The sequence below is a fragment of the Coloeus monedula genome, assembly GCF_965178545.1.
Source record: "Coloeus monedula genome assembly, chromosome: 10".
NCBI lineage: Eukaryota > Metazoa > Chordata > Aves > Passeriformes > Corvidae > Coloeus > Coloeus monedula.
Window position 1 is genome coordinate 23,927,444 of NC_138790.1, and position 25,267 is coordinate 23,952,710.

Consider the following 25,267-nt stretch of genomic DNA (forward strand, 5'->3'; position numbering starts at 1 on the left):
AGCCTTTGGGCAGCCTAAGTACAGAGGGGTGATTTAGGTTCTTAAATCCAAGACACTCGTTTGCCCATATTTGAATTATTGAAGAGTGTCTGCTTTAGTTAAGCACATCACACGTGAATTTATCCATTTCTAGAAGGCACGAAATTAATGACGTGCCTTGGGAGGTTTAAGAGTTCTCCCTGTTTTTAAGGAATCAAAGGAGAAGGAAAGACAGTCTTTTTAAAGGGATTTAAAACCTGATACAAGCTCTTTTAACCAGTTCTTCAGCTTTTCACCAATTAGGTTTCATAGGAAGCAATACCCATTTTTTTATTCAAAACTTTATTCAAATTTAACTTGAATATTAACCTTGATATGTCCCTGTTCAGAAAATGTCTCTGATGTTTCTAGGTCTGCTAGCAGGAGTGAAAATTCCTTTCTTCTGGTACATTCCAGGTAGGAAGGGACATGGAAAAAAAAATCACAAAAAGCTGAAGAAGTTGAGAGAAGAAAGATTTGAGAGTAAAACCTGAGGATCATTCCCAGCAAAAGGACCCCAAAACCAGCACCCGCAGAGGGCTTGGTCTGAAAAATCAGTGCATTGTGAATTCAGGTATTTGAGGAGGAAGGATAATTGCTAACGAATTAAATTTCTTTCTGCTTGTTTGGGTTTTTTTTTTTAGCTTTGCTGTGGTTGGTGTTTTCTTCCAACTTGCAAATGAAGAATTCCTTTCTCTCCGTTCTGCCCAAAGCAGAGCTGGGACGATGCAGCTGAGAGTCACTTTCAACTTGGTGCATTATCAGGAGCCAGCAATTAGCTGGAAGCAAACATTAATTGTCCTTTTCCCCTTCATTTCCAGGCAGTGAACTCTATCCTGGAGTGAGCATTGTCAGCTGCAAATGCCAGGTTCGAATCTCTTGCTTGTAGGACACTTTCCATTTTGGAATATCCCTGATGTTCTCCCAGTACACCTTACAAAAATCAAAAACAGCTGATAGATTTTGATTAATTAATAATGTCAGGCACATTTTGATATTTCCACATATTTATGCATGAGTGGCCAAAGGAAAAATATTCTTTTTTTTTAGTGCAATCTTGTAGTTTCTTTGTCAGCTGAGAAGGTAGATAATAAATATTGGCAATACATAAGACTTGGCTCTGCTAAGAGCTACCCTTGCTATCTTGAGCAGCAGCAGTTATTAATTTTCAGACATAATCAAGTGATTTATATTCATGATTATGGTTCAAACCATCCTGACACTTGTTCCTTCTACATCAGACACCTTCTCGCTTCGTGCTTTCTGTGTTCAGCAGCGATTAAAATAAGAATGAGAGGGTTTGGGGTTTTTTAGGAGTATTGTTACAATGTTTCTCCTCTGATTTCAGGTCTTACCCACTGAGTCATCACCTGAGCAGTGTGTTCTGCACTGACTTGCAGTAATTACTGTATTTTAGAGATTCCCAGCAAGTCATTTCCTCATTTGCATTGAGAACTGCAAAATTTATTCCTCTTTCTGTACCCCATAGATCCACTGGAATTCTTATATTTGTGATCATTCTCATGATCACTGATATCTAATTGTCGCTGGTGTATAATTTGACCTCATAAAAATTCATAAATAACACATAAAAATTCGATTTTAATTTTCATTACCTCTGCCATACTTTGTTGGATCAAAAGTGGTATTGGAACGAGGATAAAGATCATTGTTTAGCCGTAAAGAAACATATTTACTTTCAAAATATAGTTTCTGTGCAATGTTTATTTGCATTTCTTCCAGAAGAACTGCACATACTTTGAAAATGAACTTCAAATATGTTCTGCTTTCCCACTGCAATGAAATGACTCAGCTGAATTATTTCCCTGTTTGGTAAACAAAATCAAAATATTTTGGTTGTCAATTACTATAAAATGAAAACTGCTTTTGTCTGAGACGGAGCTCACAGCATCTGATCTTGAATTGTGATGTGCTTTGGGAAAATGACACAGCATGGGATGAATCCAAATTCATTCTCTCCAGAGTCTCATTGGGGGAAAATCTGTTTTCAATGCATTGGTGAGGCTTCACAGCTCCTTGTCTTGCTCAGTTGAATGTCTGGAGGAGACTCCAGGCCTCTGAAAACAGCTCAGCCTTTTTCCTTGCTTGGATGTGACCAGCGCTGCCCTGGAGAGCTCCCAGTTGGGAGAACTGGGATTGCAGGGTGGGTTCAGCCATGCAAACGTGGAATGTGGGAAGCAGGGGAGTGTGTTCCCACTGGGTCTGTGCCAGATGTCCTTCCATAATAGTAATTATGTTCCTGGCTGGACTGGTAACTGCAAACAGATTCTTACAGGAACGAAGGACTGAAATTTAACTGTCACTTATATTAAATATTTGATACCAAAGCAGTGAAAAAACACATCTTGTGAAACTGTAGAAAAAGTATAAAGTATTTCTATTTCCTAGCGTGGTCCCTTAGCTGAAACCCCAAATATTATCCCAGCTGACTGAATTAATACAACCAGCTCTGCTCACTCTGCCCAGCTCAGGAGCTTTGCAAGTTGTGTGTGATTTAATTAAAAATGGACCTGTTCAAAGCAAAGAGATAAATGTCTCTTCTTAAATGACCGCATTTTTAACAGTACCTAATTTCCTAGATTGCTTTCCTGTGCCATTCTCTCCAGCCTAGCCTGTACCCCTGGGCTTCTAGCAATTCTTCTTCCCAGCTTTTTGTCAGAAAGGAATCAGCTCGGAATTCCTGGGAACCAAAGCAGGAGCCAGCAGAGACCATGCTGCTCCAGCTCTTCTTTTAATGGAGTTCTCATTGTTTTTACGGCCTCTCAGTGTCCCTGACTGAGGAGCCTCCCCCGTCCCTCCTCCTTGGAGTTCAATATTACACCTTGCCCTGAAAGCCCCGTGCTCGATCTCCTTTGTGGAGTAATGAAAACGCACTCAGCTGGGAAACCTGCTGGGAAACCCTCCCTGGAGACCTTTGTGTTCCCTGCTTTTGTGCTCTGGAGTGGCAGGGAAAGTGTTCCCTGGGTGATGAATGACAGAGGTTTGTGGCACCACCAGTTCAGGGAAGCACTTAAGCAAATGGTTTTATTGATGGCAGGGAGATTGCTAAATGGAACCCACGGAATATGCTGTGCTGGGCCCAGAGCTTTCCTGGAACAGTTACGTGAAATAAATAAGCTTTGGAAAACAAATATCCATCAAACAACCCCCTCAGGCTTCCCTAACCATTATCAGCCTCATAATCAACACGAAACCATTATTTTTGTCTCAATAGACACTTACAAAGCAGAGTATTCAGCAATTTTTAGCAGTGTTTCCAGAGTTTACTTGGACATGGGGGGTGTTCCCATGGAAAGGAGGGCTGAGATTGGTTTGGAAACTCTGCCTGTTGTTTCCCTGAGTCTCTGGGAGTGGTGGCATTGATCTGAGGGGATGGATGGATGGATGATGGATGGATGGATGGATGGATGGATGGATGGATGGATGGATGGATGGATGGAAGGATGCAGGAGACCCCCAGTGCTCTGGATGTGCATTGATTTTCTATCCTTCAAGTGCTGACTGAGGAAAAGGGGCCCATCCTATCTGTGCTTCCTCAGGAAATATTCCAAATTTCTCATTCCTGGGCTCCACAGGCAGAGCTGAGGGAAGGAGAAATTGGGATAAATTCGTGAGCAGTACAAAAAAATACAAGTGGCCCTTCTCAGCCATTTCATTATTATTGAAAAATTACTTGTAAATGCTTCAATAATATGAATTGAAAGCTTGCTTTTGGAAAATAGGGATTTAATGTTAAAATCCCACCTATCATTTGTGAGAAAAAGACAAAACCCAGTTAGGTGTGAAGGATTCATATTAAGGTTATGATTGAAGCCTCTTTGCTATAAAATTTTAACATTTCTGTGTTAATCTTTCATCTTTTTCATCTGCTTTTGACATTTATTAGTAGTATCCCATGAAATCTGTTTATATTGATTTAAGATTCATATTTTATCATTAATTCCAATAAAAATTTTAATGGTCATAAATTTGATTCTCCCCTGCAATGAGTTCAGCAGCTCTTTCCCTCATTTGGGAAAGTTTAATGACTTCCTGTGGTGATTAAAGCAGAGATAATAGACAAAGAATCTGAGAGTTCCATGAAGGTTAAAGTACCAAAGATACAGAAAAAGAAGAGATTAAAAAAAAACCTAGTCATGCAACTGGATGAGCTGACTGGCATTTTATGGATGTTTATCTCTCCTTTGCAGAATCTGATGCTTCATATTAAACAAAATATTATTAATTAACCAGCCATTCCCCAGCTGCAATAATCCCAGTGTTCAGTCCAAAGAGTGTCTGCAATCTGCCTGTAATTCTGGCTGTGCCTGCCATTGGCCCAGGGCTTTGCAAACACAGCTGAGAACTGATAACAGCAGCTCATAAAACCCCTGGGTTGATGCTGGACTTCACAGTGAGGAGCAGCAGATGAAGGAACCACAGAAACTTTAAGGTATGGCATTTGTTTTATTGCTTCCAAGGTTCTGGAGATCTTTGCCTTGCTGGGGAGTGCTCATCACACAACAGAACTTAAATTTATAAATTATAAATACTTATTTCCAATGTTTAAGGGTTTGGAGGGAGACCATGTGAAGAAAGAACTGAAATTCAATGAGATAGGAGGCTTTCATGGCAAGAATTGGAATGAAATCAACTTTTCAGATAAATGACCATTAGGTTTTTTAACTTTTAGTATGGTAACATCTGGGGCAACACAGCAAGAGGGGGCTTTTGGCTTGGATAGAGGGAGGCTGATGGGTTAAAAATGGCACCAGGAGCATACAATGGCTTAAACTGTTATTTCACACACAGAATAGCTTATTCTGAAGTATTTTTCACTCCTGTGGGTCATCACTAAAACATATAAAAGTGTTCTGATGTGCCAGTGTTAATGCACGTGTGCTCCCACACTTTCTCAACTAAACAGAACCAATTTCTTTGTATTTGAGATTGTTTTATGAGGTTAAGTGCTCTTAACCACAAGTTAAATGCAGTGATAGCTGCCAGTGTGTGTATTGATCTGGCTGCTGAGATTAGTTTTAATTAGTTTTAATCAGTTTGATTGCTGGTGCACAGTTCAGTGGTGATGGTTCTGAGTTGTTCTTTTAGCCAGCACATCCCCCTTGACTCAGCACAATTTACTCACCAAAAAAATACAGAAGGAATTTGGGAAAAACCTCGTGTTTTCCACAGCTTTTTTAAGGCACTGACTCCAGTGACTTATTTCCCATATTTCAGCAGCAGCCACTGTGCCATGAGCTTGTACACAATCTGTTCTCCCACTGTACAAATGAGCAATGTGCCTCTGTCTTGCCTTCCCCACGTGTCCTGGCCACACCCCCAGAGTTTATTTGAGCTTTTCTCAGGTATATTTTTAGCAAATCACGTTCCTCCCTTGTAAGAAAGAACAGGCTTGTGATTGATCTAAGGGAAAAAAGAAAGAAAAGGAAAAAAAAAGGGGAAGAAGATTTAATTTCTTTTCTGTTTCAGGAATTTTAGTAACCTATAGGAAACTCCATGGTTACTCTCAGGAGTAAATTGTTCTGTTTAAGTGATTTACAAGAAGCAAAATACATTTCTCAGTGTAATAATTTCATAATCTGCACTGGGTGAATTATCCTGGGCTGGAGATTTATTGCACATGGTCTTTAAGAAGCATTTTATTTAAGCCTCAGGATTAGGTGGCCTGGCTTAAAACCTGAATAATTTACAATTGTTGCTAATTTAATAAATTGGAAATGTAATTTATAGCTGTTCCTTGTGTTTTGCTTTTACCAATGGCGGTTTTTCTGGATTTCTAGATGGGTAAGAAGTTCAGTGGGCTGGAGCTCACCCTGATCATCCTCTTCTCCGTGGTGGTAGTGATCCTCTGTGTCCTCATTGGGCTGCTGGCCACGGGACAATCCGGACTGAAATCTCCAGGTAAGTGCTTTCCATGGCTGCTGGAGGATCAAAAACCCTGAGTAGGATCTGCTCAGCTCTGACTCAGGGTCCCTGTTCTGTGCTTATCTTTAGCCATGGCCAGAACTTCCTATGGATGATACAATCAAAGTCACCAGCCATGAATGTAATAAATGGTGTGACTCAGGATTTAATGTCATGAAAAAGCTTTTATCTCTCCCTCCCATGACTGGGCTTTCTTTAGTAACGTAGAGCTCAGATAATTTCAGTTTTTCTTTTGAGTATAAAACAAGGTGACAGAGAACAAACAGTTTCTCTGATCCCTTCTTTTTGTGAAAGCAGCCAAATTGTGTGGAACATACATTGCAATCCTAAAATCCAACAGTGTTTCTTGCTAATTGATACATCAGAAACCCCTTGTGTTCCAGGGATGTGATGCAGAGCACCTGCTTTACTTCCAGCTCTGTTTTGTGTGAGTAATTCCATTCACACACAGGGGACTGAAGCAAAAAAGCTTGGAGGTGAAAATGGCAGAAAAATAAAAATTACTGCTTATACAGAGCAAACACCTCGGTGTTTTAGTAACACTGCCCATCCAGACCAAGATCTGCAGATTTTTTCCTGTTTCTGTCATGAGCAGGAGTTTCCCTGAGCAAAAAGCACAAGTGCAGATGATGCAAAGAGGCAAATGTGGGGGAGCGTGTCCATCTGAGCCCAGGGCACATCCCTGCACTTCACAGTCCTTGTCCCAGACATAAACAATGTTCCCAAATACATAAAGTAACCTTCAGTGCTCCCTTTACTCAGCTAAAGCTGCCCATGCTAAATTCAGTCCCACAAACCTGAAATCTCAAGGAGCATCTTAATGGAGCTTTGAGGTGCTTTTCCCTGATGCTCCCACAGCTCCTGGGGGAAACTGGGGCTCTGGGGAAGGAGTGTAAGAAAATAAAGTTCTTCCAATTTATAGTTTTGCACATATTTTCACATAAAGCAGAGCCTGTTGGCCCACAGGAGTCACTGAAAAGTGGACTAATGAAATAAAGTTATCAATATCACCCACATGCTCAAAAGCTTTGAGGTGAAGGTGTCACGTTTGAGATAGTTGTGCACCATGTTCCAAAGGTAAGAATAAGCCACAGAAGCAATGGTTTATTGTGATTTGAACCCATGTTGTTGTTAGGGGCTCCAGCTGGTGAGAGACAGCCAGCAGAAGTGCTGAGTTCAGAGGGAATCAAGTTATTCCTGCAGTTTAGGGATGCTGATAATAACCCATTCCTTTATTTCCCTGACAGACTTTTACCCACAATGTCAGAACATACCAGTAGCAGAGAGAATTGACTGCATCCCGGATCAATTGGCAACACAGGTCTGGAAACATTCTGGAAAATAATAGAAAACAGGTTTCATCCATGAAACCTCCTGTGTGTTTATGAAAATGTAATTTGTCTCTACTAGATCAGGTATTTTCTTAATATTTTTTAAATCTGTGATTTCCCCAACATCTGCAGGGGAGTTCAACTCCTCTACCACCACTTCAGCCCATGGACAGAGGGTCTGATTTGGGGAGAGGTGGAAACAAAATTGGTCGGACATCAAGCAGTTCAAAAAGTCACTCTTGGTTTTTAACAACTTTTTCTGAACAGTTTCATTTGGTGTGATGGTCAAAAACTGGCATTTATAATAATGCAGAAATGATGGGCTTTACTGAGATGTGCAAGTTTAGAATGTACAAGACGTGGTCAGAGTTTCCTTTCAGACCCAGTTTGGATCCCAGTGTCCTCCTCCCCTGGTTGGGGTGTCTGAGAGAGCAGAGTATGGAAAAGACCTTTTGGCTGAAGAATCTCTGAGATAAAATTCCCAGTGAAAAGCATCACCTGAGGCTGGATGAGGCTTGGAGCAACCTGGGATGGTGGAAGGTTCCCTGCCCATGGCAGGGGTAGAATGAGATGAGCTTTGAGGTCCCTTCCAACCCAAACCATTCCATGATTTTATGATGCTCTTTACTTTTCAGTGCTTCCACTTTGAGAACCTTTCCGTAATAGTTAGCCTGGAAACACTATTATTATTTTAATTATTATTATTATTATTATTCATCTTCATTATGGATTTTCTTGTTTTCTGGTGGATGCCTGACATCCTTCTTTGATTTGGGGACAGGCAGCTTAGGAGAAAAAAACCAGTGTGGGTTACTTCTGTCATTCACAGAGGTATAAAAATTGTTCACCAGCTGTCTGAACCTCTGAGGGACTTCCCATCTAATTCCAGAGCTGGCCGTTGTTAAAGCCTCTCATGCCACGGGTTCTGTTATAATTTGTAGTTCAATAAAGTCCTGCAGGGGACAGGTTAGGAAAAGTTCAAATCACAGCCTGTTCCTCGACTCCTCAGGTTCCTTCCCTGCCCCAGGAACAGGCACAGCACTGCAGGAGAAGCCATGCAGATCATTTAAATCTGTAATTGCTGCCTTTGAAGCAGTCACCCTGTGTTACGTGCTGCACCCCTCAAGCAGGGAGGGAACCCAGGGTGCTCTGCTTGCAGCTGCAAGGCTGAAGGCAGGAAAGAATTGAAAACAATCAAATCATAGCTCCCAGCAGAAGAGTAGGTGCAGATTGCAACACTGAGGGTGCCTGATCTGGAATTTGGGGTAAAAGGAATGATTCCCGAATATTAGTGAAGACCAGGCAGCAGATTTCACAGGATTCGAGATAAATATCACCTTCACTCTGTGCTGTGAGGTGCAGGGTCCCATCCCAGTGGTTCCCTTCACTCCTGTGTACATTTTTCCTGGAAGTGATTTGGGTGTGTCAGGCCACACAAATGCAGCAACCTGTGAAACCACAGGTACCTGCATCACTCTTCTGCAGTGGTTTGTATTAATGGTTTTCGGAATAAAGAGCAGCAGGGAAAATTAGGATTCACCTAAGCTGATCTGGAACGTTTAGTGTCTGCCTTGATTTCCTGAGTCACTGAAGATATCCAGGATGGAGCCAGAAAATGAGTAGGATTGCAGAAAATAGAAGAAAGAAAATGAAAGGGGGGGGGAAAAAAAAAAAGGAGGAAAGAAAGAAAAAAGAAGAGGAAGGGAGGAAAAAATTAAGAGAAAGGAAGAAAAGAAGAAAGAAAATAAACAGCTATTTTTCTATCTGATCATATGGTTGGTGAAGATAGAGATGCTGAAAGAAGGAAGGTATTTAGTAACTGTTCACTGCTGTGGAACATTGCCGGGAGGTCTGATCAGACAGGCAGAACACACCAGTAAAACATGAATTCCTCTGAGCAGAGCTCATGCAGGCCAGGCTGACACCTCTGCCAGCTCATGGAAAGGGGCATTGTTGGTTTGATTTTGGGTTTTGTGCTTTTCTTCCCAAACTACCCTGCTGGTAGAGGGCTGTGTGGATGCACAGAACAGCACATTTTAGTTCAGCACGTGGCCAAGCTCTTTGAGTCCTTGGTGCTCAGTTCATGCTGTGCCCCAGTGGAAACAGTTTCCTCATATCTAGGGCTGTTCCCAATTAAGCTTTGGCTTTCCTGGGTGTTGGCTTTCCTATTGTGCTGCTTTTACAGCTCACAGGCTGGGATCACATCTTTATTTGTAGCAGATGATTGCTTTTACAACAGGCTCCCCAGTGTCTCTGGTGAACTCTGCTCCTTTCTCTGTGCCAGGCCTAACCAATGCTGAACTCCTGTGTCTACTTCCTTGTGCAGAGAGCTCAATAGGCCACCAAAATAGAAATCTGCCTGGATAAGATCCAGCTGGAAAAATATCACTGGACTGTGAAGTAGCCGCTGAAAATGGCTGAGAAGTATTCATGAGAAATGGCTGGGGAAAAGAAAAAGGTGCTTAGGAAGCTGGGAATGTGGATGCTTGAACTGCCAGGTTCTAGGAAAATCAGTTCAAGTTATTCTGCTTTTTATGGCATGATCACTGGTCTAGGGAGGGATAAGAGGATGGAGGTAGCAACTGTTCTTTTATATTTAGGATATTCCCCTATATATGAAGGAAATGAAGTCAGGGAATGAAGCTGTGATCTCCGCAGCCTTGGAGGGCTTGGTGCTTCCTCTCCTTTGCAATAGTTTTTAAAGGGGAAATAAGGAGTTCTCCTGGTGGCCTCTGGGGAGGTGGGAAGTGAGCCTGGGTTTTTCCCAGCCTTACAAAGGGCTTACACTGCTTTGTGTATCAAAGGAGGGAAAATGCGTCCCTACATCTCTCCTCCAACCGTTTGTCACTTGGAACCTGATGGAAATGACAGCAAATGTTTTTCTGATGGGATAAATCCATTACAAACAGACACACATTTACCTGTTTGGTGAATCTGGGGTTTATTTTGGGTGATTCTGAGCCATTTCTCTGCTCGGTAAAACCACTATCAAATAAATGTGCAGACACTCCCCAAGGCGGTGGCTTTGTGAGCTCCCTCAGTGCTTCCTTCAGCACCTGCCTGATTGCTGGGCTGGAGCTGCCTTATCTTTTATCTGTTCAGAGCCTCTGAAAATAATTTGAGCTGCATTAACCAGGTTGGGCTCTCTAACCCCAAAACAAGGACAGCAGCAATGAAGCTTTTGGGTTGTGTCCACCTATTTCAAGCTGCAGAAAATTTTAGATATTTATCACAAACACCAAAAGCATTTGAGCACAATCAGATGAAGGCAGGAAGAGCTTCTGGTAGTGGACAGGTGGAAAGTGAGGTTTTGAAGGTGTCCCTGTTGGATTTGGATACCTGAGATCACTGATGGACATTGCCCTTCACCCTCAGTGAAAGTGGTTGTTCTACCACTGCCCTTTGCCCTAAGTAATGAATGGGGGTTTAAAGGAGAGAAACTTAGTGATAAATTGCCCAAACCTTATCTCCAAACATAAACCTCACACACAGAGCACGTGAACAAGTTAATTCCCAACAGCAAAGCAAGGGAATTTCAGCTTTATAGTGAATGGGAGTGTAAAGGTTGGTGCCACTACACTGAGAAAGAGGCTTGAAACAATAGGCTTATTTTTTTTTAAAAATTGATTTGTCTCAATTTGAGGTTTTGTAGAAACGATTGGAATATTTCTGATACTAAAAAAAATCACATTAAGATGTAGATATTATACACAGTGTTCAATTATGTATATATAAATATTTATTAGATATAAATTTCAGCCCCTCTCCAGGGCGTGACTTTTGGCCAGACTCTGCTGCATCTGTCACAGCTCAAATGGCTCAATAATTCTTTTGAAGTGTTCATTTTACCTGTGGATCTTGTGGTTTTCAGAATGTACATCTAATAAGCAAGTTTACTCTGAATCCAGAAAAAAATCCTCTTTTGTGAGTTCTGTGCCACTGAGTTCACTTACAGAGTTTTTCAAAGAAGGACTTGACCTGAGTGCAGAGATTGTGAAGGTTTCTGGTGTTTGGGGTGAAATGCACTCCGTGTGCACTTTAGCTGGTTTAGTATGGATTTATTTGTGTAAGCCCAGCTGATCTGTGCCCCTCCTGTCCTTGCTCAGAGCACCTGCTCCCTCCGTGGCTGCTGCTGGAGCCCCCAGAGCGACACCAGCGTGCCCTGGTGCTTCTTCTCCCCCAAACACGGCTACAAAGTGCAGGGCTCCCAGAAATCCACCCAGGCAGGTAAGCTCTGGGCTGGGTTCCCCCAGTTCCCAACCCCCTGATGTCCCATTGCACACAACACCTTGTGCTTGTCTCCCAAGGATTTGAGGCCACGTTGAAGAGGCTGCCATCCCCTTCCCTCTTCGGGAACGACATCCACACGGTGCTGCTCACGGGAGAGTATCAGACACCCAATCGCTTCCGATTCAAGGTCAGTGTGTGCCCTGTTCTGCTTCAAGGTCCATTTTCCCTGCAAGACGTGAGGTTGCCTGTGCAGGGAATGTAGGATTGATGCCTCTGGAGCACTCTCATGATTCCCACTGAAGCCCTTTTGTTGTCCTCCCTGCTGTTGCAGTGCCTCAGGTTAACAGGCACTTGGCATAGTGGCAATTCTGCTTGAAAAGTCACCGAGACCTTTGTAAAGCTCAGCTTTTCTATTATCTACCATTTGTCCTCATCCCAGGAAGATTTGGGGGATAAATGTATTTACTTACTTTTTATTTATGGCCCAGTCACATCTCTCAATCATTTTGACACACAACATCAGCTTTTCCAGATTTGTGTTTTCTCTGGAAAGCTCAGGACTCTGTGCCGTGGATGTGGGGTATCAGGGGTTTATGGGATTGAAAACCTTCTGTGGGAGACTTTGTGCTGTGGTGGGTTCCTGGTGAGCCACAGAAACACAGAGTCAAATATTCTGAGGAAAATGGCTGAAAGTGAGTTATTAAACTTAGAAGTGAATAGCAATAAAAGAAAGAGGAGACTGGGGTAAGGGTGGAAATACCTGAGTGAGAACTATGTGTAAATGCTGTAAAAGATTTGCATTAGGGATCAATTTGTGAAGGCCCAACACTTGTGTTTTGTAAAAATGTGCAGATCACTGACCCCAACTCACAAAGATTCGAGGTCCCTCACGAGCACGTGCGGCCGTTCACGGGGTCCGCGGCCACCGGCCTCAGCTACAAGGTGGAGCTGAAGCAGGAGCCCTTCGGCATCGTGGTGACCAGAGCGAGCAATGGCAAAGTGCTGTAAGTCGTGGTGGGGCTCCCTCGGGGCCACAGATGTCACTGGGGCTCTGTGAAAGCTGGGGATGCCACGTGTGAGGTGTCCTCTTGGACACAGAGTCTGCTTCTCTTCTTTTGGCTGATGGATGTCCCTCAAGGACTCTCGGGGCGCCTTTGGGAACAAAGTCTGTGAGCTCTGTCTGAAAGGTTTCAGGTGTGGCTCTCTGATCACTTTCCCCTAGCTACTTTGTCCTGTCAATTGGAGGATTTTTTATTATCTGAGGGACTCTTTGCCAATGCTTCAAACCACGTGGGAAAAGTCCTCATTGCACCTTTTGTCTCACCTGTGCTGAGGGCCTGAATCACCAAAACCAGGCTGCCCTTTAGACCTGTGATATCCAAGGACAGCTGGTTGTGCAAGGCTGTGTGTAAAATATTTAATGAAATTGAACATTGAATTCTCTCATCCCATTTACATTCTAAAACTAAATAAATAAACCAAACCTACTGACCCACAGGTGCCCAAGTGCCCTCAGAGAGGGGAAGTGCCAGGATGAAGGTGCTCATTAAATCACCCAGGAATGATTACCTGCCACGGGGCTGGGCCATGTGGATTAGCAAGGCTTTGAGTTTAATTAATTAAGGGTTACTTTTTGCTCTTCTTAGCATTCTTTTCTTGCCTGGAATCCTCTGTAATGATTGATTTGCAATTATAGAGGGCACAGAAGATGGACTTGGCAGTCAGCAGTGCCTGACTGATGAAACAGGTACAGGGAGGTGGGTAAGACACCTGTGGGACCATGTTGAAACAATTCTCTGGGATATTGTCTTTGGAAAATTTTCCTTAGGCCTTTGCTTAATTTCATCAATGTGTTTGCTTTTGGTTCTCTAAAAAAAATGACAGAGATGTTGGACTCTGAGTTTGAGGATCTCAAAGGAAGCTGTTGCTACCATGGGATAAGAGCAGCCCCTCAGAGATAAATCCCTGATAAATCTGTTTGCACAAGATCACTGATTTTCCCCCACCCTTAAACAGCCCACCAAAAGAGAGACCTCTTTATAAAAGGACAAGCAGGGACCAATGTGTTACGACAGTTCATTACCAAAATCGTGATTATTCTCATAAAGTCTGCGACCTTCCATCATCATTTTTTCCACCTGAGGCCCCAAAGGAGAGTTCTGATTCCAGCAACAGTTGGAAGAAAACTTGAAAGATCTGGGTGGAGACCTGACTCTGCCATCCAGCCCCAGCTAAAAGGAGCAGAAAGAGTTCTCACAACAATTCTTGGTAAAACTCTTCTTCTTTTTCCCCTTTTTTTTTGCATTTTTTCACCAGGTTTGACACAACCATTGGCCCCCTGCAGTACTCTGACCAGTTCCTGCAGCTCTCCATCAAACTGCCCAGCAGCAACATCTACGGCGTGGGGGAGCACGTGCACAAACAGTACAGGCACGATGTCAACTGGAAAACCTGGCCTATTTTCAGCAGGGACACTGGCCCCTCTGCAGTAAGTTTGGGGTTCTTTCCCCTTGTTCTTCGCAGTTCTGGAACCCAAACCTCTTGGGCAGTGAACACATTCTTGTGTCCACTGAGTTGGCCCTAAAGATCTTTCAGGCACTGTGTGTTGTTACCGAAAGCTCCGTGGTACCGATGGATGCTCCCTGATTTTTTTGTGTTGGTGTGCAGTGAAAAACCAATGGATAAACCTTAACAGATGAGTCTGCAGCTTCCAGTGATAATCAGAATAAATAACATACTAATAAATAACAATATGTCCTAATGCATTGCTGTGTGCAGGGTTCAGTTCACATGGCACAGGCTGATTCAGCAACATCCTTGAAGCTCAAATTATGGAAAAATTCTCCTTTTTTTGGTGTCTCTTTCCAAGACAAAATATGTCTGTCAGCTGTTACTTGTTTCTAGAGTTTTTCTGGCTGTCCCTGTATGAAACAATTTCTATGGCACCCATTTTTTATAACTGTTAAGATTACTTTCACCATTACATCAGCTTCATAAAGTAATTCCCTGCTTTGAGAGAGAACTTTTGTTCCACAACAGTGGGAACTGTACTGACAGAAACCTGAGGGTGAAATGACTGGATGTAGTTAATTAATAATCTGGAATTTGTACCCATTGCCTTGAGATTCCTTCTCACTCTTTCCTCTGGTTTGAAGATAGTTCTTAACTCAATGGCTCCACTGAATGTAGACTCATTAAGATAAAATAACAGTGAACCAAGTTAGGCTGGTTGCAAACTGCTCATGTTCTGTTCCTTGTTCATTTGAACTGAATTTGCTTCTTCAGGAGAAAAAGCACAACTCTTGCAACAATTGTTAACAGCTCTAAGGGGTTTTATTGCTAATAATAGCAACAGAAAGGAATTAAAGAAAAATATTAGCAAGGAAATGAAAAAGCAGCAATATTTCCTTAGATTAGACATCAAAATTATTGGCTTGCAGGATGAATAGAAATATAGATTAGATGTAAAATCTAATCTATGGTGAAAGGGGATGGAAGCACCTCTCAAGTTCTCCTTGATGAGCACATTTATTCTCCAGAAATAGAGCTGCAATATCTGCCAGCTCTCCTGGAGATCCATCAGATCTGTTATCTATTTATTGGGGAAACTCTTGTTTTAATGGAAAATAAAGGAGAATAACGCCAGGAAAAACCAGTACATATAAAACTGGGAAGTGTCAGGACTTAATTTTTTGTTGTTTGTTCTATTTTGAGATGTTTCAAGTTCTACCCACGATATATTTTGAAATATTCCAGAGCAGATCCTATTATTAGCTTTTAACCAGCTTGCCTGTTCCCTCCATTATTTTAGGCAATGGATAACTTATATGGAGCCCAGACTTTCTTCCTGTGTTTGGAAGATGACACTGGAGCCTCCTTTGGTGTTTTCCTGATGAACAGCAATGCCATGGGTAAGAAACCTTTCTCTGTGGCTCTGAGCAGTGCAGTTAAAATTCTTTTGAAATCTGTGAGACTGTGATCAAAACTGAGCTGATGTAGATGTCCCTTCTTAAAAACACCCCCAATATCTGAGGCATCATTACTCTGTGTTTAATAATATTTCACATACACAATACAAGCAGTGGGTAGCTCCCAGTTAACTGGAGGATTTTGATGGAAATCCGAGGGTCAGAAACTGATCCAAAATCTGTACAGGTCTGAACTGGAAGAAAGGGTTAAATTTGTAGTGAACAACACTTGGAAGTAAATGTCCTTTAGTCCCTTCTGATAAGCATATTTATATTTACAGAGCTCTGCATGTCTTGAGGCTGGAAAGTTGTACCCAAACTTAAAAGATAAAAGGTTGAACTGTTGGATTTCTTCTGATTCTCTTCTCTACAGCATGTAAAGGAATGGAAATAAGGGCATATAAAGAGTTGTCTGATTTCCCCCTCTTTGTTCAGTTAAAAGTTTGTGTTCCTTAGGCATTTTGTGGTTTTTACTTCAGTAAACTCTCTGATTATCAATTAGAAAATGGCAAAGTTATTTTAGAATTTCCTGTCCTTCAGAACTGTTTTTGTGCACTCTTGTCTGGCAGAGTTTGTGGTGCAGCCTGCTCCAGCTGTGACCTACAGAACCATCGGGGGCATCCTGGATTTCTACATCTTCCTGGGGGACACTCCAGAGCAAGTAGTCCAGGAGTACCTGAAGGTACCTTCACCTACTGGGATTATGCATTGAAAAGACTTTTTTTAAGTGCTTGGGATTTATTTCATAATATTTTATTTATAATATTTTTTCTCTGGGTGCTGGAGAGGCGACCATGCTCGAGGCGCAAGAGCTCCAACATTCATTAATCTGTAATTTACACCATAATCATTAGAGCTGCAGGTGGTCTCTAGAATAATTTATGTTTCCTTGCTCCTGTCATAAGGACAAATTCCTGTTCCTATGGCTATATAATGGGATAGAGAGTGTGTTTATAGGCTGTCTGGATTTTATGATCATAAGATATCACTGGGTGTCTTTAGGTTCCAGTGGCACTTTAAAGAACAGGCATTGTCCCAAAACACTGGTAATTCCTAAAATAAAGAAACAATGGGCAAAAATATTGTATTTTGAGTCGGGCTGCTCATTTAGTGTGCATTATTCGAGCGGATTTGGGGAATGTGGATGCAGGGAAAGGGGATGAGTTGACACAAGGTGTCCAACAGCACGTGGGAATTTTGCTGTCCCCTCGCAGCTCGTGGGACTGCCAGCACTGCCCTCCTACTGGAGCCTGGGATTCCAGCTCAGCCGCTATGGTTACAGCTCCCTGGATGAGGTGAAGGAAGTTGTGGAGAGGAACAGGGCCACCGGGCTGCCCTATGTGAGTATGGGATTAGGGAGGGACACAGAGATCCTGCCCCCGGTTCATTCTCCATCAGTTTGGATTAGGAAATGTGTGGTGTCAAATGTTTTTGTACATTTTGATGTTAGACCCATTACCAGAGCATGGGATGGGGGAGGGGTGAACTGCAGTAAGATTTATTCAAACACTTTACTGTAATAATTTGTCTTTTATTCTTTCCAACTCTATCCATTTTTCTTCTCATTGAACATTTTTTTTTTATTGTCTGTGGACAGGTATGGAACCATATATTGTTCTTAATTGACAGTCGTAGGCAAAGTACAATTAACTTTTAAAATTAGATTTTTAAGGGATATGAATCTGGTGTCTTCAATAGAATAAGAATACCCTGATATTAAGCTAATATTTGGGAAGAAAATGGACTAATAAAAATCTTTACCTAACACTTCTCCTGGAAAAGCTGAACTCCTTTCTCTTTCAGGATACCCAAGTCATTGACATTGATTATATGGAGGAAAGGAAAGATTTTACTTATGACAAAGTGAACTTCAAAAATCTCCCTGAATTTGCAGCTTATTTGCATGACTATGGACAAAAATATGTCATCATATTGGTAAGCATTTAATTACTCATTTTTTTCCCTTGTAAACACTTTCATTACAGTTATTTATTTATTATTATTCTTATTCTATGTAATTATTGCATGTATAGCCTGTAATAATTGATGGAATATCCTGATTTCTTTCTTTGTTGCTTTCTGATTTCTTTAGGATCCTGCCATTAGCACCCAAAATCTGGTTGATGGAAGTTCCTATGGAAGCTACGTCAGGGGGACGGAGAGAAAAGTCTGGATTAATGAATCAGATGGAGTAACAGCACTGCTTGGGGAGGTAATCGTGGTTCCACACACTGGGACCTGATCTGTTGTCCCTGTTAGGATTTAATTTAGCTCAGGGGACTTATCTACCAGTGACAGAAAAGTGTGTAAGGTCTCTTGTAGACGGAATGAATTCTCAAACTTTTTAAACTTTTTTTCCATTTTTTCCATTAAAACAGTATTTTTCATTAATCTTACATTCAAATTAATATTTTTTAAAATTTTAGGTTTTTAAAAGAAAAATAGAATTAAAATTGCAATTAAAATCACATTTGTTCACATTAGCCCTGCATTTTGTTTACATTAACACTAAAATTTTTTTACATTAAAGTGTGATTTGAAGGCTCAAAGGACATTTCATCAGCCAGCTCCTATTTATTTCCAGTAGCTACTGAAGATCCTGACCCCACATTATCCTTTTAATTTATGTTCTTAACTTCTATTGAGAATTTTCTCAGCTGTGTATGGTTCCTTACAAGAAAAAGAATTGAAAAACCCAAAGTTAGACTCCTCTTTTTGTGTCCAACCTGAGCAGATCCATAAACTCTTTTTATTCTTGCTCAAACTGTACTAATCATTTCCCTTTGAATATTCCAGGTGTGGCCAGGGGAAACTGTGTTCCCAGACTTCACCAACCCTGAATGCACGAGCTGGTGGGTGGACGAGTGCAAATTGTTCCATGACACGGTGCCCTATGATGGGCTCTGGATTGTGAGTAATTCACAATTTTCATTTCTATTTTTAAAATATTGATGATAGCAGATGTTTCTTGCATTAAGTTTTTATTAGATTGAAGGGTGTTTTTGATATCAGAAAGCAGATGTTGAAGAATAGCTACTAATAATTCCTTAAAGGATGACAGAATAGAATGGAAGACTCTTTTTAGAAAAAAGGAATTAAGGTAACTTTATTACATCCTGCATTTTTCCTTCCCAGGATATGAATGAAGTGTGCAATTTTGTTCAAGGCTCAAAAGGTGGTTGTGCACAGAATGAGTTAAACTACCCTCCTTACACGCCCCGTAAGTCCAGCTGCTTTTATCAGAACAATAAAATACCAAATAAAATTTTAACTGCCTTCAAGGATACAATGTGATTTTAGTGTAGTTCTTATGGGTGGGGTTTGGACATTCCTGTTGATGGAAAATATTGATCTGCTTGTATTTGTTTACTTCAGGTGTGGTTTATAGGACTGCCTCTTTTCTCTTGCCAAATAACTACTGGATATTTGTCATGGCATTAATTATGTCTGATGACGTAACGATCCTCTTGCACTGTCAGTAGTTTTTGAGATATTTGCAGAACTAAAACAGAGTTCATGGTTTGTATTAATAGTAGTTTAAGTAACCTTTGCCAGCGTGTTGTCAGGTGGTGATTCAGGAATTCAGAGCACAGTTCTCAGCTCCTCGCATGGGTGCAAAGCTCAGGAGTGGAGGTTTCACAGAGCAAAGATGAACCAAACCAACAGCCAAGAGCAGCATTTTGGGTCTGGAGTAATTAAACTGCCTGAGTGCAAAAATAAAGAGGAAAAAGGGGTTTAGATATCATAAGCATTAAAGATTGGAAATATTAATAATAAAAATTTACCTTAACAGTGCTATTTGTATTCCTTTCTTCAAGATATTCTTGACAGACTCATGTATTCCAAGACAATTTGCATGGACGCAGTGCAGAACTGGGGGAAGCAGTATGATGTCCACAATCTTTATGGCTATTCCATGATCTTATCCAGTAAAAAGTAAGGAAAGCATCCTAAAATCCTGCAGAAAGGTTTTGGAGCAGTGCATGACCTGCATTTTCCAAAGGACCACGAGACTTGACTCCTAAAGGAACGAGATTCCTGGAAAACGCTGCGTTATACTTGAGCCAATTTAGCCAAGGCAAAATCCAGAGCCTGGAGTTGGCAGGAAAAGCCACAAACTGGTTGTCAGAGCTGTGTAAAAAGATTATTTCAAATGAATATGTTGAACTTTGCTAAAATACAGCTGCAAAGAGGTCCCCATTCCTGGGATGAATAATCAGTGCAAATCAGTGTAAATCTGCTTCGTACAGAATTATCGATGTCCGAGTTGTTTTTTCCTCTGTGTAATTCCAGTCTCATTTCCTTTTCAGAGTCATTGAGGAAGTCTTTCCTGGAAAGAGAAGCTTCCTCATTTCGAGGTCTACTTTTGCGGGATCAGGAAAGCACTCAGGACACTGGCTGGGGGATAATGCAGCAACGTGGGATCACCTGAGATGGGCAATCCCTGGAATGCTGGAGTTTAACCTCTTTGGAATTCCTTATGTAGGACATCAGTTTGTGCCATCCTTTCAAAACAGATAACAGATTATCTGACCAAGCACTCTCTAAATAACCACTTACATTGTCACCTCAAAATGAACCCTTTTTAGGAATCTCCTTTGAACATTTCTTTTCAATTGTCGATTTTTGATTTCGGCCATTTATTTTCATTTTTGTGGCTGTGGTGACATAAATGTGGGTAACAAACTTATTCTCTTTCATATCCCAATCCACCTCTTATTTTAGTAATTTTTAAACACTAGTGAGGGATGTGAAACACTTCCTGGTTTTCTTATCATTTCAAATTAGAGACATCCATTTAGAAGGGAAACAGTCAAATTCCTTTTTATGGTTTAAATTTGAACGGCTTTGAAGCTTTTTTCCCGTTCTGTGCATATTATCGCCAAACAGGAAGGTAAAGATTTGGAAGAAGCAGAATGATGGGTGGTGTTAGCAGGGTGTCAGTTTAATTTTTTGGACAGCATAGCTGGATTTGGAAGGAGAAAGGTACAAATGTGTTGTAGATTTTGAGGTGCAGAACACTGTACACCCAATGAATTCTGGTTTTTTTTTAAATTTTGTTTAAAGATTGGAGCAGATATTTGTGGTTTCGGTGGCGACACCACAGAAGAACTTTGCAGACGATGGATGCAGGTGGGAGCATTTTACCCATTCTCCAGGAACCACAATGCTATAGATGCCATAGTAAGTTGTGCTTTCTGTTAAAAATTACTTTGTGTTACACATTTCCTTTAATATCACTTCTAATCATCACTCTCACTGAGTTTGAAAACAGAACTGTCTTTATGAAATCTGAGAGGGTTGCCTTTGTAAGGGTTAATTGAGAATACACTTTGGCAACAGTTTTATGAACATGGGTTGTTCCTACCACCAAGGAACACTGAGGTCTCTGTGAGCCACCAGGCTGACTCCTGGGAGCTCCTTGGCATCAACCTGACTGCCAGGATGAAATCTGGATTAACCCTGGTGGACAAGGAGGGATGGGCAGTGCAAGCAGCACAGAGGGACAGGACATCAGGTCACAGCACCAGTACAGAGCTGCCCTGCTGAACCCCAGCCTCTCTGAACCGGCTTTTCACACGCTTGGCGAAGTGTTTTTGAAAACTTGGAAATAATAATAGTGGATATTTGTTTCCAGCCTCAAGATCCAGCTGTATTTGGAGCCAACTCCTTGTTGGTGAACAGCTCCAAGCATTACCTGAACATTCGCTACACTTTGCTGCCCTACCTGTACACGCTGCTCTACAAAGCTCACACCCAAGGGAACACGGTCGTGAGGCCTCTGCTACACGAGTGAGTTTGGGAGTTTTATAACCAATGAGAAAATCTGACACATTTAATATGGTTAGGGGACTTTCTAAACCTCTATCCTGTGAAAATGCACATCAGGGTATCTGTAGACAACTTCCCAATTCATGAAATCCCATTCTGGTGTAATCAGGAGGGTGATTTTTATGTGACATCCTGTACTCGTGATGGAGGACAATCAGTACCCTGAAACCTTGGGATTGCTGCTGATATAAATCACAAAAAAAAACCAATTTCTTCTCTCTCCTTCACCTGTATCCAGGTTCTACTCTGATGAAATAACATGGAGCATCGACAGGCAGTTCCTGTGGGGCCCTGGGCTGCTGATTTCCCCTGTTCTTGAGCCGGTAGGTTTGGATGTTTTGGGATCTATTTTGTAACTATGGGCCATGTTGAGTCACGTTTCCCCCCTTCATTTATTGCTTCAGTGAGAGAGCCCACAGCACATTTTTATCCCTGCTGAAATGGAAAATCTTGTAGTTAAATCCCACTCCTGTTTTCCACTCCTCTAGGGAGTCAAAGACATCTGGTCTGATATTCTGGTTTACCTCTTCCTCACATCATCTCTGAACTTCCTTTGGAGTCAGCTTCTCTTGCTGCATTTCAGCTTCTCTGTGGTGCAACAAGAAAGCAAAAAGATTGTGGGTTATTCAGTAGCAGAATCTTGTAAATAATGATCTCTCCTGCCAGCAACACGTTTGCCATGGAGAAACAGAAAACATTTGTTAAATACAGAAAGGGAAAGCGAGAAATCTGAAAGGTGCCAGCCCCAAAAAAATGTGGAAATAGAGGAGATAGAGAGATTCTTGTGGATGTGATCTGGTTCACTGGCTTTGAAGCACTGTGACTTTGGGTGGCTTCCAATGAGCTGCCACTTTGCAGAGCAGTACTTCAGTTACAGCCCAGCAGCTTTGCAGAAATTGTGCTTGGATTGCCCTTCCTCCTGTCTGGGCACCATCCTAAACACCAGGAAAGCAAACAGCAAAGAGTAGAAGTATCAATGATTTTCTAACAGTGGACTTTAGCTTTGTGGGAAAATTGAGTTTATTTGATGAAGTTGAATAATGAGAGTTGTTTATTCACTTTTAGGGTGTGGAGTACACTCGTGTGTACTTTCCTGATGCAGTGTGGTACGAGTATGACACGGTAAGGAAATGCAGGCAATATTATGGGATATTACACCATTTTCTAAATAGGAATGGGATGAGCTAGGGTTGTCAGCCCTGCTTTGGGGACAGAGAGCCGAAGTAAAGCCTTTGGTGTTACTTGGGAGACAAGCGATGAAGGGTGGTGGGATAAGCACAAGAATTGGTGACTAAAGAAAGGGCTCAGATTATGACATTAAATCACAGTGATATGCAATTACTTTACCTTTATGTGCCCATTAGCCTATTGGTATTTACATAACTGAAGCTTTTTTTATAAGGAACAATCTGATGAAACTCAAGAGTGTTAAGAAAACACTCCCAGGAGTGGGTCATACAAAATTCCTGTTCTCTTTTCCATTCCATAAGGGCGAACCAGTCTTTATGAGGAAATTGTGGCACGATTTACAAACCCCAAAGGAAAAAATGGGGCTGCACCTGAGAGGAGGATACATTTTTCCTACTCAGCAACCAGGCAACACCACAGTGGCAAGGTAGGCTCCCAAACTGAAAATTTTATGCTTTCTTTTTTCCCCCACAACTGGGCTGAAGACTTTCAGGTTACAAATAAGCAGCAGCCCATTGTATTTAGGATTTTTCACCTTGAAATGTGGGAATTGCTGGGACAAACCTCCCTTCCACACCTTCAGGGATGAGTTGTGGGTTTATTTGCGTAGCAATTTGTAAACTCCCTGGGTATTTTAATCCATTTGCATGAAAATAAAAGGCAACCAAGGATTAAGCTACGGCAATTCTCCAAGGACTGTGACCCTGCTGGGTGTCACACTCTTACATGAACATGGAGGATGTAGTGAGGCTGTTTAAACGTTTGTTATACACATAAATCTCTTTCCACAGCCGCAAGAATCCAATGGGACTCATAATTGCCCTGGATATCAACAATACAGCTTCTGGGGATTTGTTCTGGGATGATGGAGAATCTACAGGTGAGCAGCCATCAATAGTGAAATAAATAAGATTAACAAAGATTTAGTCTGCTCAAATTTCAATGTCCCCACTGAACAGAAGATGCTGTAACACACTACTGCTACTTGCTCATAAATCAGGTTTGCATCACTTTTAAGTAGAAAACTGTGACTATTATTAATGTAAGATTAAAGTAGCAACTTAATATGACACAGGTGAAGAAAAAAGACACTAGGCTCTACTTTAAGGTCAAACCTCTGGTTTTCAGGAGAAATCTTTAGATTGTCAGGAGATGACAGAGTTTTCCCATGGAATTTAGGCAAACCACTGCCCATCCAGGGAGGTATCTGAATATCAACATTGGAAAACTTTGCGCATTCCACTCGCACAACTCCATCTTCTTGTGGGCTACACCAATCATATCTCCCAGGAAAACTCCCAAGCCTCTGCTTTTGGGAATTTAGGGAAAGTTAGGGATGCTTTTAAGAAATAGAGCAGTGGTTCAGCTGATTATTGCTGCCATAAACACAGCAGGCCTTGGGTGGCCGCTGTGCGTGGGGGGGACAGCTCGAAGGGCTCCTTTGGCCTAAAATAACAAAGCCATTACTGCCCTCACTGCTGCTGCCAAACAGAGCAATAAAACATTTGATCAGTTCATGGCCTGCCCAAAACTTATAGGTTGCAGTTTTCCAGGGGAACCATTTACAATTTGCTTGTGGTGACAGGATTTGTACACGGAAAAAACTGCCAGATTGACCACACTTTATATTTGTTTTTCCTGGTCATGTGTTATTTCCTCTCATATTGTTCCATGGCATTTATCATTATTATTATCATCATCACCACCATTATTTTTGCATGAGGAACCCTTATTTGGGGTACTTAAAAGGATTAGTTTTGACCCAAATTTTTATATTTAAGACAAACTGAGAAGAAATAACAGTAGAATAAAAATCATTGCATTTTAGAAGAGCTGATTTCAATGAGTTTTTGTGGAAAAAATTAGATCTCCTGGGAGACTGGCCAATGGAAAAAAGAAAAAGGGACATTTCAGTTCCTCAAAGAAACATTAGTAAATATTTGGGTTGCTTATTGCAGCTTTGAATCCAGTCCTGGTAATTAACAGTTTATTGGTCTCTAGCAGTGGCACAGCCCTATTTTATTTTTATTATTTTCTTCACTCCAAGTGTAACTTCTCCCTTTACCTTTTAGGTACAATTGAGAATAAAGCCTACATTTATTATGAGTTTAAAGTTTCCGATGTAAGTATTTGATTTTAAATGATCTTCTCTCAATTTTTGATTTTTATCCAGTGTCTTCCAAGAGCATTCTTTTCTCTCTTTTTTTCTCCTGTAAGATTTGCTGGAAAACAAAATATTTGCCAAAGCCAAGAGGAATCATGTTCAAAGTACTCTCATTTAACTGGGATGAGATCTGTTGTCTTTTTTCCTCCTAGTTAATACAAATATCTAAATAGCTCCTATCTGCTTTCACATTATAAACTCAGCAGCAATATTTACTGAACAAGAGAACTCTAAAGCATAAGAGGCATTTAAAATGGAGTAAAAAAGGAAAAGCATGGAGTGTTTGTGACTCTGAAGAGAGTGGGAATGTAAAAAATATATGTTTTTATACTGTGAAAATACAGCTGAATGTCTCCAAAGAGTGAGGAAAACCCACACCTTGTCTGGAGCCCCAGAAACTACATGAGGGTTAAGTTTTATTATGTTGATTATTTTAAGCTGAAAGTGCCTTTGCAGGGTTAATTGACATCAGGGTGGAGTCCTGAGAGTGTTTCTATCCAACATTGACAGCAACTATTGCATAACAAGGATTGCAAATAACATGATAACATATGTACAATAATAATAATGATAATAATAATAATAATCTC

At 41.2% G+C, this 25,267-nt stretch overlaps 1 protein-coding gene across 1 annotated transcript in view; it reads left to right on the forward strand.

The window, feature by feature from the left end:
* Positions 1-5,819: 5,819 nt before the first annotated feature.
* Positions 5,820-25,267, forward strand: part of SI (sucrase-isomaltase) — a gene marked incomplete at both ends in the record, with an annotated part of 41,014 nt that continues 21,566 nt past the window's right edge. Inside the window, 22 exons of the mRNA XM_082288251.1 lie at positions 5,820-5,940; positions 7,212-7,285; positions 11,402-11,522; positions 11,603-11,712; positions 12,378-12,529; positions 13,842-14,013; positions 15,337-15,436; positions 16,063-16,175; positions 16,708-16,833; positions 17,297-17,428; positions 17,586-17,705; positions 18,290-18,403; positions 18,629-18,713; positions 19,312-19,429; positions 19,804-19,975; positions 20,561-20,677; positions 21,132-21,286; positions 21,564-21,648; positions 22,391-22,447; positions 22,816-22,940; positions 23,305-23,393; positions 24,586-24,635. Coding sequence (XP_082144377.1) covers positions 5,820-5,940; positions 7,212-7,285; positions 11,402-11,522; positions 11,603-11,712; positions 12,378-12,529; positions 13,842-14,013; positions 15,337-15,436; positions 16,063-16,175; positions 16,708-16,833; positions 17,297-17,428; positions 17,586-17,705; positions 18,290-18,403; positions 18,629-18,713; positions 19,312-19,429; positions 19,804-19,975; positions 20,561-20,677; positions 21,132-21,286; positions 21,564-21,648; positions 22,391-22,447; positions 22,816-22,940; positions 23,305-23,393; positions 24,586-24,635 — 2,508 coding nt within the window. The remainder of the gene's footprint in view (positions 5,941-7,211; positions 7,286-11,401; positions 11,523-11,602; positions 11,713-12,377; positions 12,530-13,841; positions 14,014-15,336; positions 15,437-16,062; positions 16,176-16,707; positions 16,834-17,296; positions 17,429-17,585; positions 17,706-18,289; positions 18,404-18,628; positions 18,714-19,311; positions 19,430-19,803; positions 19,976-20,560; positions 20,678-21,131; positions 21,287-21,563; positions 21,649-22,390; positions 22,448-22,815; positions 22,941-23,304; positions 23,394-24,585; positions 24,636-25,267) is intronic.